The sequence below is a fragment of the Hordeum vulgare genome, chromosome 6H (genome assembly GCF_904849725.1).
Source record: "Hordeum vulgare subsp. vulgare chromosome 6H, MorexV3_pseudomolecules_assembly, whole genome shotgun sequence".
Lineage (NCBI taxonomy): Eukaryota > Viridiplantae > Streptophyta > Magnoliopsida > Poales > Poaceae > Hordeum > Hordeum vulgare.
Window position 1 is genome coordinate 525,000,434 of NC_058523.1, and position 14,102 is coordinate 525,014,535.

General features: G+C 45.2%; 2 protein-coding genes across 2 annotated transcripts; one reads left to right on the top strand and one right to left on the bottom strand.

Annotated features, from left to right (window-relative positions):
• Positions 1–6,829: 6,829 nt before the first annotated feature.
• Positions 6,830–8,527, top strand: LOC123401773 (alpha-amylase type B isozyme). The gene is made up of 3 exons (XM_045095626.1): positions 6,830–6,975; positions 7,071–8,015; positions 8,122–8,527. Exons 1-3 carry the CDS (start codon positions 6,889–6,891, stop codon positions 8,371–8,373), a joined length of 1,284 nt encoding a protein of 427 aa, XP_044951561.1. The 5' UTR covers positions 6,830–6,888; the 3' UTR covers positions 8,374–8,527.
• Positions 8,528–9,952: 1,425 nt separating this feature from the next.
• LOC123401774 (serine--tRNA ligase-like) lies at positions 9,953–13,659 on the bottom strand. Its single transcript, XM_045095627.1, has 10 exons — positions 13,409–13,659; positions 13,262–13,332; positions 13,003–13,164; positions 12,554–12,659; positions 11,598–11,791; positions 11,068–11,171; positions 10,805–10,988; positions 10,536–10,715; positions 10,210–10,434; positions 9,953–10,128 (listed from the first exon to the last, which is right to left on the bottom strand). The coding sequence occupies exons 1-10, from the start codon at positions 13,539–13,541 to the stop codon at positions 10,114–10,116; spliced, it is 1,374 nt and encodes a 457-aa protein (XP_044951562.1). The 5' UTR covers positions 13,542–13,659; the 3' UTR covers positions 9,953–10,113.
• Between the last annotated feature and the right edge of the window lie 443 nt (positions 13,660–14,102).

Below are 14,102 nucleotides of genomic sequence, written 5' to 3' on the forward strand. Positions count from 1 at the left end.
AGTATCCAGAGAGACGGCAATGAAGCACAACCCCTCACAGACACGGTATTAAACCCTCTACGGGCACGGGTGTGCAGCCCCTATAGCCACGGTATTGAAGCCTCTACGGGCACGGTTATGTAACCCCTATAGCCACGGTATTGAAGACTCTACACGCACGAATCTCCACTAAAAGACAAGAATCACAATCCATCTGTACGACATATCTGAATATCTGTAATTCTGAATAACAATGTTTTGTACCAAATATTTTATTAAAAACATCTGCACACAAATAGACGCTGCATAAATGTTTTACTTCACACTCTATAAGTAACATATATATGGGGTGCGGCCCCTATAGGATAACTGCGCCAGAAGGTTGAAAATAACAGCAAGCTCCTGATCACGCTCTTTGAAGGTTATGAGCACCAAATTGTTTACTTCAATGGACGATGCCCGAAGAAAATTACTGAAACCTTCCTTCTTGAACACCATTCTACCACCCAAGCCAATAAAGTAGGAACAAGGAATGCTCACATATATATCATCATCTTGAGAATCCAAACCAATTTCAAGAGTTAAGGAACCAGTCTTAGGAATTGACAAAAAATCCTTCAAACTACTCACAACCAAGCTCGGAATAACCTGACAAAAAACATCAGGTTATATGATGTTCAGCTCTCAAATTTTAAAAAATAAATTCCAAAGCTCAACATACATAAATAACAAATAAGTAAACAGTAACCAAAAACAAGCTCACCATATGTTGATCATTGACATTCATGGATGTAATCCTGTGAACAAAAGGAAAACATAATATGTAGTCATCATCAAAGAGCTGTCGTGACATACATACATTTGATGATAATTCAAAGTGACACCACGACTATAAAAACAACTGTCAACAAGTTCCCTCCGAGTTTCACTCAGATCCTCAAGAGCTACAAAAAATAATTTCACAAACTGAGCAAAACGGAAAAATGTATAAACTGAAACAAAACTAAAAATCAGTCCAACAAATAACTTACCAACACAGGGTAGAGGGAACAACATAACACCATCCCGATGAAAATCGACACTAATCATAGTTCCATAGTGCTCAAGCCTAACAATCATAATGTCATGATGTCGGAGACCATAATCATTCACAAGTTCTTCCCACAAAGAACCATGAAATTTACTGCTCGTCCGACCATGTCTAAATAGAACATGGTATAAGTTACCCTCACTGTTGTGAAGAGCAAGATCAACATCTGTGTCACCCCTCCGAATAGCTAAAGCTCTGCACTCATCAATGTACCGAGCAAGATGTGATCTAACACTGCACGGAATATACTACAACAAGAATGGAAGCAAATATCATAATCATATAAACAAAAGCATTGAAATACATTCCAAACAAAACAACAACATCAAACAAGATTCTTACAACACGCCTTGAACAGCTACAATCCAGCACCACAGTGAACACAGACGCATAAGAATCAAAGGAAGAACAAGGGCCACCTGCAGCTCGGCAAAAGGGGCAAGTCATTACCTACAAAAGGACGGTGAACAATAAGAACTCATTCCACATCAGAATTGAAAGTTGACATTTGATCGTGTTGGAAGTCCCCACCCGTAATTTCCCCTGAAATCTCAATTTCCCGGAAATATAATGGGAAAAACGAAATCAGGAAAACAGGAAACAACGGGGCGATTTACCAGGAACAACCACTCCGACCCGACGACGGCGCGGCCACGAAGGAAGGTCGACGACACCGGGACGGACGACGGCAGGCAACCACAACGAGACGCACGACAGCAACACCGCCACAGCAGGACGGACGATGGCAAGACGACCACAGCGGAACGAATGGCGGCAGCGAACGGCGGCGGCGAGACGGGACGAAGAAATTCTAAACAAATAGATCGGAGGATTACTAGAAAACCAAAATTGTTCAGGGGCTTAATTGCTAAAAGGGAAAACCAAAAAAAGAGAAACCGGAAACCGAAAATAACGGGACTCTTCCCTGCGCGACAAGTGTCACGCACGGAGCGTTGTTGAAAGGTCTCCAACGCGCTCCGAACGCGACACTTGTCGCATGAAGGATACACCCCGCCTAATGGTTGCGAGGTGTACTCCCTAACTAGTGATTTCAGATTTATTTGGGCTGAAAAAATGGGTTGTGTCCTGTAAACTATCGATTATTTTGTTGGATGACCCAGTTTACGGGATCCGCTGGAGATGTTCTTAGACTTTTTCTCTCCAAAACCATATCAGGTGCTCATTTCCTGCACCCTTTTCCCACGGGAGCATGCCACTCGTAAACCAGTAGTTTTCTCGTCGCTAACGTTCATCACACATCTTCCTCTCCTCGCACTTTCTTAATCCACGACCGTGTCGTTTGCACCCTTCTCGTCCATATTCTTCATCCATGCCTATGTGTCGGCAAGACGCACGAAAGTACTAAGAGAGGGTCGAGGCTGAAGTGCTGGATGGTACACTAGTCCAGAAAAGCCTAGCTATGGCGTGGCAAAAAGGGACCTGTTGGCGTGAACACCCAACACAACCAATATGACGCCACTGTTAGAATATAGTGGCGACGTTGGAGACTACACTAGCAGTATTTAGAATATCTATAACATTGGACAGAGTTGCACGCCGGCACTGTCCTATCTATCTATTAAAAAAATACTACCAGGTTCACAAACTAAATGTTTCAATAACTCTCACGTTTAAGCTATTCACAAAAGATGTTACAAGCTCCAGAAACTAAATATTTCACGAAATTCACGAAAGAAAAGTACCAAACTTCTCATTCTACAATGTATCGATTTTTCCCTCTTTCAAGAGTACCTAGTTTTTTGTAAGGACTAACTTAAGCTCACGAAGCTTATTCCAATTCATGTCCCCCTCCATCATGTAATGGGTTTTCTTCATCTTCAATTGATTGTTTTCGGACTTCAGGACTTCTATCTCCTTCTTGTAATGACTTATGTCAGTCCTTAGAGACTTGACCTGACGTTCGAGACTGAAAATCTTATGAATGACAATAGCATTGTCATCGATGACCTTGTCCCTCTTCTTCTCCGGGGAAGCATTAAACTCTTCCAGGGCCTTGGCAATACTCTCATGTGGCGCGATCAGCTCGTAATTGAGCACGTCCACATCACGTGTCTCTTGCACAACGGGTGTTGGAGAAGACGGACCGGATGGTACGTATGCTTCGCAGGGGTTTCAAATCATGCATGGTTAGATATATTGATGTTTGCGATGCTAACACATGTTTTTTGTGACCGTAACTACCTGGTTGGTGCTCACGTCATCTTTATCTTCCGCATACCCCGACCAATGGCCAGAGGAGCCTATCCACAAACTAGAGTCCGCCATGCTGTTACAAAACGGCCACATGGGAGTGTTTAATTAATATGGATGAAAAGAAGATAAGAAGAAGTATCTTCTAAACTTAACAAGAATAAACATGAAACAAATCAAATAAAAAACGAATTATGAGCGTGTTATCAAACACATACGAAAAATTAATTATGAGTGTGCTATCAAACACATATTAAAACATCCATCAGCAAGCATGATTTTGGTAACGGAGAAAAAGAGAGAACCAAATGAACTGTTGGTAACCTCGGCAAAGTTGCAATGCTATCTACTGAAATCTTTGTAATGATGTTCAAAACCAAAGTATCTCAATACAAAAACAACACAAAAATATCACTACTTGGATATGACAGAATAATATCATTGTTGTATGACAAAGTACAACAGTGATAGCACGTATGTATGACAAAGTACATACTCCCTCTATCCATATATATAGGGCCTAATGCGTTTTTCGAGGCTAACTTTGACCATATGTTAGAGCAATAATATATGACATGCAAGTTACACAAAGCATATCCTCACGTTCGTATGTCAAAGGAGCTTTCAATGATATAATTTTTATATTATACATTTCATATACTATTAATCTTATCAATATTCAAAGGCAATCTTGAAAAATGCATTAGGCCCTATATATATATGAATGAAGGGAGTATGATTTGTACTAATATCAAAAGGAATAAAAAGAGAAAACAAGTCTAATTATGCAAATCGATGAGACTAGCACATATGTATGACAAAGTGCATTCCGAAAACAACTAGATCATTCCAATCTTTAGTTGGCAAATGATTTGTTCCAATCATTATATAAGATAAACAAGCAAAAATGTCGAATAAGATAAACTAGTACATATAACAAAAATGTCCCATAAAGGCCATTGTGTGGAACTGCTATCTAGAATCAAGAAACAAATTATGTTGCATATTTGTTTACGGCGGGAGGGGGCGCCGGACTTACCATGGATGTTCTCGGGGACAAGGAGAGGTGTGCCGGCGGTGTCGAGCGGAGACAGCGGGCGGCGTCGGGCAAAAGCGTCGGGCGGAGGCGGCAGCACTGTCGGGCAGGGCGACGGCGACGTCTGGCAGGGCGGCGGAGACGTCGGGCGGCACGGCGACGGGGATCAAAAGGAGGACCGGGTGGAATTGGGATCGAGAGAAGGACGAAAGGACAACTCTTTTTACCGTCGAGAACTGTTAAAACCTACTAGTCGGGAACTTTTCATGCCGACGCTAAGCGAATAGCTATGGAGTATGAATTTAATTCACGACAACACTATTTAAAAATAATAGTGCTGACGTTGATCAGAAACGACACGTCATCAACATAAATTATGGCTAACGTTCATCATGGCGCCTCCTTATCACACCCAACGTTCGAGCGGAAAGTGCAACTTGTGGTGAACAAAATGACGTCCAAGGCTGCAAGTTTGCAACTGCATTCGGAAGTCCTCGGGGATATGAAAAAAGAGAGATAAAGTGGGTGAACAATCTATTTTTTGCAGCCACATACTGGTGCCCTCACCAATTGAATGCTCATCGAACAAATGAATACTCGGATATATGTTGGTCTCAAAAAGATGTTTTTTTTAAAAAGGAGGATGATCCCCGACCTCTGCATGTGAAAGATGCATACAATTATTTTATTAATTATTTATAAAGATCTTACGAAATAATATATCAATATGTCTGAAGCCATCATCTTAACAACATATGTTGCTCCTCCTATCCATTGATAAAGAGCCGAATACCAAACAGACATCACATCAAAACCTAACACCTAAAACCGGATGCCCCGACCAAGCCACATACCAGGTCCAGGGTCTAAACCGATCCAACGCACTCTCGTAGGTCGTCGCCACCGTCTTCCATCAATGAATCTTCAAAGCAGGTACCGATTCATCAACCTTGCCACGCCTGCCGTCGGCGTCCCCACGTTGCCAGACAACGCCTCCTCCCTACGCGCATTCATCATCATGCATCCGTCGTCGAGACTTTGTTGCGCCTCGCCGCCGAGACTCCACGACGTTGATGTGTCACACGGAACGCCGCTCCACCACAGATGTCGTCCACTGGTCGTTCGAGCCTATGCATACCTTCAAGAATGACGCACTCAAGAGGGGCATGACACATGATTGTCGTTGTCATCGGATCGACTGATCTAGGCTTTCCCTCGAAGGTGACAAATAGGGATCTATAGCCTCTCGAGAACGATGCTTTCAAGAAGGGGGTGACGCAAAAAAAACACCATCATCGTCGACCTTGACATTCCGTCAAGAGTAGGTTTTCATCATGATCCGCTCGAGGACCCTCCGTCCAGCATCGTGTCCACCGTGGCCCGGCAACCGAAGACCAGCCTTGCCCAGCACCCCAAGCGCTTAAGTACCCACCCCACCTACAACGCTTGAGCTGCTCCACAACCAACCCATCCACGATTGGGGCCAAACCATCAGAGAAGAAACGCACCGAGCCTGATCCACACCAGGTCGCGGTGAACTTTTGTGGAAATATTTGAGATGTTTTATAATTCTGCTGAACTTTTATGATAGATCCGATCATTCTTGCGGGAAAATAAATAAATTGTGCATGTTCACATATTTTGCTAGGATGATGCTACGTGACGTCTATACAAGTCTAGAGTGCATTGTGGCAATTGGCATCTCCATCTCCTGAAAACACTCTGCCGTTTGTTCCGTTGATCAGTCGGTTCGATTTGCTTTGGCCTCGCGATAACGTCTCTGGCCAGCGTTCATCATGGCGTCTGCTTATCCCACCCAACGTTCGAACAAAAAGGTGCAACTTCTGGTGAACAAAATGACGTCGAGGGCTGCAAGTTTGCAACTGCATTCGGGAGTCCTTGCGGACATAAAAAAGTGATAGAGTGGGTGAACAATCTATTTTTCTCAGCCACATACTTGCACCCTGACCAATTGAATGCTCATCGAACGAATGAATACTCTGATATATGGTGGTCTTTTCGGACCCCAAAAAAAGTTGAGGTTCGAACTGGGTACTCACAAGAAAGTTTCTGAATTCGATGCTGGCAGACTTATGTCCGGTTTTATCCGTCTCGAGAAACGCACCTCATCCACGTTATTCAGGAAAATTTGCCAGGAATTTTCTGACCCGGATTTCTGCTTTGTTAACCTGAAATGCGCAAGTAACCGTCAGTTGCCTGCAGATCTTACGGTGCAACAGGATAACTGACAGGAATTATCTGAGTTCTGAGGAATTCTGAAGTTCAGGAGGATAAGTGACAGTGGTATTGGCCGGTGCCTTCTCATCGAAGCCGGTGCTCATCATTCGCCTTTTGAGCTCACCGCACCGGCCGATAACAAACTCCGGCCGACATATCCATCGATGCACCGGCCCAACGGAGCATTGAAGCCGAACACACCGGAATATGTTCTGCAAGTTGCCCACCGGCATGCTCCAGCACACTATATATACCTGGCCAGACACACCAGCTGAATCCATCAGTTCTCCATCGTCCTCATCTTCCAGAGCACAGCTAGCTAGAGCTCAAGATCATGGCGAACAAACACATGTCCCTCTCGCTCTTCCTCATCCTCCTTGGCCTCTCGTGCAGCTTGGCCTCTGGGCAAGTCCTGTTTCAGGTAAGACTAAGATCTTGATCATCTTGTCCGTCGGCAAGCGCCGTGTCCGGCTCCTGGGTTTTGTACTGAGCTTTGGGTTCTGCTGCGCTCGACAGGGTTTTAACTGGGAGTCGTGGAAGCACAATGGCGGGTGGTACAACTTCCTGATGGGCAAGGTGGACGACATCGCCGCCGCCGGCGTCACGCACGTGTGGCTCCCCCCGGCGTCGCAGTCCGTCGCCGAGCAAGGGTACATGCCGGGCCGGCTCTACGACCTGGACGCCTCCAAGTACGGCAACAAGGCGCAGCTCAAGTCCCTCATCGGCGCGCTCCACGGCAAGGGCGTCAAGGCCATCGCCGACATCGTCATCAACCACCGCACGGCGGAGCGCAAGGACGGCCGGGGCATCTACTGCATCTTCGAGGGCGGCACCCCGGACGCGCGCCTCGACTGGGGCCCCCACATGATCTGCCGCGACGACCGGCCCTACGCCGACGGCACCGGCAACCCGGACACCGGCGCCGACTTCGGGGCCGCGCCGGACATCGACCACCTCAACCCGCGCGTCCAGAAGGAGCTCGTCGAGTGGCTCAACTGGCTCAGGACCGACGTCGGCTTCGACGGCTGGCGCTTCGACTTCGCCAAGGGCTACTCCGCGGACGTGGCCAAGATCTACGTCGACCGCTCCGAGCCCAGCTTCGCCGTCGCCGAGATATGGACGTCGCTGGCGTACGGCGGGGACGGCAAGCCGAACCTCAACCAGGACCCGCACCGGCAGGAGCTGGTGAACTGGGTGAACAAGGTGGGCGGCTCCGGCCCCGCCACCACGTTCGACTTCACCACCAAGGGCATCCTCAACGTGGCCGTGGAGGGCGAGCTGTGGCGGCTGCGCGGCACCGACGGCAAGGCGCCGGGCATGATCGGGTGGTGGCCGGCCAAGGCGGTGACCTTCGTCGACAACCACGACACCGGCTCCACGCAGCACATGTGGCCCTTCCCTTCCGACAGGGTCATGCAGGGATATGCCTACATCCTCACGCACCCAGGGACCCCATGCATCGTGAGCGTCATCCTACCAATACATCATATCAAAATTTTCTGTTCTTTTTTCCGTTCATAACAAGAAATCATGACCGAACTGATGGAAAATAATTGTGATTCTTCAGTTCTACGATCATTTCTTCGACTGGGGCTTGAAGGAGGAGATCGATCGTCTGGTGTCAATCAGGACCCGACAGGGGATACACAGTGAGAGCAAGCTGCAGATCATGGAGGCCGACGCCGACCTTTACCTTGCCGAGATCGACGGCAAGGTCATCGTCAAGCTCGGGCCAAGATACGATGTCGGACACCTCATTCCTGAAGGCTTCAAGGTGGTCGCGCATGGCAATGACTATGCCGTATGGGAGAAAGTATAAAGCAAAATTAACGGAGCGGCTCTACAAATTAGTCCGAGCTCGTGTTGTCCACATAGTACGATTTTAGTACTTCCTCCATGTAAAAAAGGAGGATGAGGGACATCCATTGTATTTTTCATAAATAATACAATAATCAATAAGCATTTTCGCTACCCATGGTTTAGTCGATGTTCGTTTACCACAGATTGTAACTCCAAGCTTGAGGCCTGACAGGCCCGACGAACAACATTTTTTTCACCCGGAAGGGTAGGAGCTCTGCCTTTGCATCAAGGATTAGGGCTTTACATAAGGGAAGGAAAAATCTACATAAGGCGATGTTCGTGTATCAGCTTAGTTATACAGCGCTACATCTATCAGTTCTAAGTCAACTTTGATCAGAGTTGCTACTCTGTCGTTGGAGGTTTGTGTTGGAGAAAAATCCGAAGATTTCTTGCATTCAATATGCGCCAAGCAAGCTATGCTGCCGCACTTGCAGTCTTCTTCGGGCCAGAGAAGAGGTGGTAGCACCATTCTTGGATGTAACAGAAGCTGTTCATCTGAGTTGCACCAGGGCGTGGCATGCTGCAGCTAATTTCGAACCATGTTTCTGTGGCAAACCAATAGGTAGTCATGATCACGGTCTCTTTCATGCGGCATGTCACTTTTGAGGCTCCGCATTATCTCAAGCTCCGGCCTAGCAATTTACCCCAGGAACTGACTAGAGCATTGCCCCAAATCCAGTTTATGTCATCTTGTCCAGTGCTCAGGTTGACTTTGCAGCCCCGTGTGATTCTTCCTTGCAAGCAAGAAAAGATCCAGGACAATGTGCCGGTAGGCGGATACGTTTTAGCACGCTAGGATACAATTTCTCTTTTTTCTGGAATATCTTTTGAAACAGAAAGGTAAATCGATTCAAACGTAACTAGGGTATGGTAGATCCTGCTGCAACTGCAAAGACTAGCTGGTGTTTGAAGGCTCTCCAAATGCATCGAGAGATACAGTAACGTCAAGCAGTGAAAAGGCGGGAGCATGAAGAAACAACATTCAACTGACATACCGATATACAAGAGAAAAAGAGTAAAGAAAAACTAATGCATTTGAAGTTGGTACTCCCTCCGGTCCTTTTTACTCTGCGTAGATTTCGGTCAAGTCAAACTTTGTAAAGTTTGACCAAATTTATATTAAAAAATATCAATATCTACAATACCAAATATATACATTATGAAACTACATTTCATAAAGAATCTAACAATATTGATTTGGCATGGTGAATGTTGATGATTTTTTCTATAAGTTTGGTCAAAGTGAAGATACTTTGACTTCAGACAAAACTTATATGCAGACTAAAAAGGACCGGAGGGAGTATTATCAACCATCGGCACCTTTAATTGAAGACCAGGCAATAAACATCTCGAGCTGAGGGCTCATGTGATCTCAGCATCTTCATCTCTGCCCCCACACGTACCACTGCCACTCAGGTAACGAGTGATTTACACGTCAGCTTGAAATAACAAAATAAATAAAGTTGTCGCTACTTTAATCTCTATATAGACGATTAGTTAATGCAACGGATGTATAGTCATGAAAAACACTAATACACTTTGCAGTAAATAGTGTCCTTGATTGCAATACTTTGTAACCAAAACATCCAAAATGGGACACCAAATCATCATCATGCTACAGACGACTCAGAAATTAATAAAAAGGAAGGATGCATCATTATCTGCCTGGAAACAATTTTCAGTTCACTCCTCTTGCAGCTCAAGCCGCATTTCCCTGCCAGGAGACAAAATAAATGATCAGGTTGGTGGGTGGACTAACATGCTGCCTTCGGAAACTGAAAAAGAAAAAATATACCTTTGGTTTAGACTTGTTGGGCTTGGAGTCAGCAGCAGCTTGTTTGCTATCAAGAGGCCGCTTGAAAGGAAGGAAATCTATTCCAAGCATGAATGGCCGCAACACCACTGGCACCTCAACACCACCCTCCCGCTGGTAGTTCTCCAGAATACAGCATAGGGTCCTCTCAGTTGCAGTCAGCGTAGAGTTCAGCATATGAACAAACTGCTTGGATTGCTCATCATTCTGCGATTTCAACAGAAATACATCAGTGGTCAGACATTTCGAGACACAAGTAAGCAGAGTCGTCTACCAGTATCCATCAATCTAAACAAAAATAAAACTACCTTTTTCTGGCCATAGCCTATTCCAAGTCTCCTTGCCTGATAATCAGTGCAATTTGAACAGGATACTAGTTCTCTGAAGGTTTTTGATGCAGGGAACCATGCTTCCAAATCATACTTCTTAGCTGCAGCATCATTAAGAGCACCAGAGACAATCGACACTAGTTGATATGGTAGCCCAATCTGCAAGCAATGTTCATACATATCAGCAGCACGCAGTCAAGGATATCAACACTGTGTTGTTTAAGGTTCGCAAAGCTTCGGGTACTTACCGCCTGATAAAAATCTTCTGCATTTTTAATCATCTCCTCATGCATTTCCCAGGATACGTTGTCATTTGGATTTGTGGCACAGAACTGCTCGATCTTTTCAAACTGGTGGACTCTGAAGATGCCAGCTGTGTCCCTCCCGTGTGAACCAGCTTCTTTCCGGAAGCACGTGGAGAACCCAGCATATCTAAACAGGCAATGTTTGTTATCAGATTACTTGCGTCGACTGACTAAAGACAATCTACATAAAATTAGGCACTACCCACCTGATCGGCAAATCTGCAGGATAAATTCGATCACCTAGATGATAAGCACATAGCGGTTGCTCCGATGTTGCTATGAGATACTTATCCTCTCCGTCACCTGTTACCTGCCAAATGCAACTAATGGTCATGGACATATTATTACACATGTTGGATCAAATAATACTACCGAAACATCATTAGTTCAAATCAACAATGATCATGAGGAACCAGTGTACTAATAACATAATATAAACAAAAAAATGGTGTTTCGAACTTTCCCCAGAACTGCAAATGTTAAGGCTTGCCAGATAGTTAGAACTGGAATTGGAAGGTTACTGGTCTGAGAACCATTACCAATCAACCTAACAGAATGTAACTTCAACAAAACTGGGTGATGCTTACTGATGCTGTGAACATACAACGGCTAACTAGCAAGAAAATACATTACCACACCCTGAGAAAGCACGGCCTTATTTTTAAATAAAGAAACAAATGAAAATACAGTTGCTCAATAACACCAGAATATGCGAAGGACGCCTCTTCGGACTTACTTTGTAGAGCTCCTCATCAAATTGGGCCAACTGGGCACATTTTGCCATGATTTCCTTTCTCATGAAAAAAGGAGTTTGCATTGGTGTAAAGTCTCGTTTTCTCAGGAATGATAGCCCAAAATTTATCAACGCCTGGTTCAGGAGGACACCGTCGCCTTTCAAAAAGAAACCTCTTCCACCAGCGACATCAGCACCTGCGAACGAGTGGGCAAAGTATGAGGGATGGCTTAAAATTTAATAAAGCAAGGGTTCCGCAAATTGAGTAACTCCAGCGAGCTTGTGCTATCACAGGAAAAAAAAACTTCATAAGTTTGAATGAAGAATGGTTTTCCATAAGCTTAAAGGTAGTGCAAGTAGATGGAAACATAAGAATTTGTTACTATTCTGCTACTATATTTGATGATCTTGTGTTCCTTAACATGGTAGACAGAGGAATACAGGGATAGAAAATCAATCACATCCCATATACGTATCAAGCACATCAATTGGATAATGATATGTGCGATACCAAGTACCGGGGCCAACATGCTAACACAACAGAATCAACAGTGCTACTTAAAACCAGAAATTTCAGATGCATACAGCAGTGCTAGTTGAAACCAGAAATTTCAGTCAAATACACAGAATATTATTGGTATGTGTTTAGCGTAAGACACATACAAATTGTAGAGCTATGCTGATTATTAAAAATTCCTCAAGAAAAAACCTATATTTGTCGGTAAGCTAGTTCTCCTAAAGTTCGGAACAAAAATTTGTTGTGTCGCAGAGAGGTAGAACAGAATCACAGACAGCCATTCTAGAATGGCAGCAAGCTACACAACAAAAGAAGCAATTTATTATGATAACTGTAGGCAGGTAAAAAAAAAGCATTCAACTTTCAATTAAACTTGAACCAAACTAATCACAGCACAATGAGAAAACATTTGCCCAACAGAGGATTGTTTTTGAGCATTTACCCTTATCCAAAGATACGATGTCAAGCATTATGCAAAGATCCACATGATTCTTCAAGTTCTCCTCCAATCTTTTCTCTCCCCATGTCCGCACAATAGCATTGTTCGCCTGTGAGAAGAAACTAATAAGCAACTTGAGATGTCTCTATATCAGTTCTGTGAAGCAAATCTATATTTCATATTTCAAGAGTAGGCACATCCTGTTGCTCACAAGCAGATTCAAACCCAACTCAATGCAATGCAGTGATGTTTTTTGTATTACTATAGTTACCTAAATTGCAATGGGAATACTGACAGCAGAAACAGGGGAACGAGAAATAAGTTATATTACAGCTAGCAGTTCCAAACAATCCCTAAAAAAGACTACTGGTATCTTTCACAAAGTCATAAAACCAATGTTGCCTTGGTTATCTGTAGAACCACGAAATGTGGGGTTGGCACTTCCAACGCACCTCGTCGTTGCTGATGGGCACAGATTCATGCACAAGGTTGCCGATGGTAACGAGCTTGACATCGAGGGTGGTCTTGGCCTCCTGCACCTCAGTCTCCTTGGCGGCCAGCCTCTTCTTAATCTCCTCCGTGCTCTGTATCAGCTCCGTCGCATCCTGCTTTTTCTGCAAAGCGACATGCCCGCCGTCACATACAAATCCAGAGCCCCCCGCCGAGGACTGAAAAAGAAACCGAAGCAGAGCAAATCGACGCGGGACGTACGGCCTTGAGCTTGCCGATCTCCTTGCTGGTTTTGTTGAGCTCCTGCCGGATCTTGTCGAGCTCGAACTGCCCTGCGGAGACGATACGTCCTGGGGGTCAGGGTCCGCGGATCTGGAAGATCCTGGGGGGGAGAGGAGCAGGTCTTACTCTGGCGCCAGGCCTCGTCGAGGACGATGACCTCGTCGACGAGCTCGACGGGGGCGAAGCGGCTGCGCTGCGACTGGCGGACGAGCTCAGGGTCGCCGCCCTTCTCCTTGCGGAAGAGGTTGATGTCGAGCATCTTCTCGTGCGGCCGCGGCTAGGCCACCTTCTCCGCGGACGAGCTCGACGGGGCCGAGGCGGCTGCGCTGCGAGTGGCGGCGGCGGCGGAAGGCGGAGACTGGGAGGGTTCTTCTGACGAGAGACGGATGACAGGGAAGGAGGGAGGGAGGGAGCGATCGAGACCAATGCGGCAAAGGGGCGCTGCTACAGTTGCCTGCCGGCCCGTTACAGCGCCGCGAGCTGTTTTTATTTTGCCTTGTTTTCTGTTTTTTCTTTACTTTTATTTTTGAATAAGGAATGTTTTGGTCATTCAAACAAGTGTTCATGTCGATTGATCTACTAAAAAAATTATACAAAATTTACAACACTTATTTGGGAACGGAGGAAGTATTTCTTTTGACTTCAAGAAAGGTGTTGTAAGGAAAGTTGGGTTACTGTTAGAGCATATATCTCCATATGTGGTTTTGGTAATTGATGACAATTTCTATGGACTAATGGTTGTCTTAAGTTATATTTATAGGATTTGTTCATAAACACTTCTTGAAGTCCATCTGTTGGGTTCAAGGAGTTTATATGATGA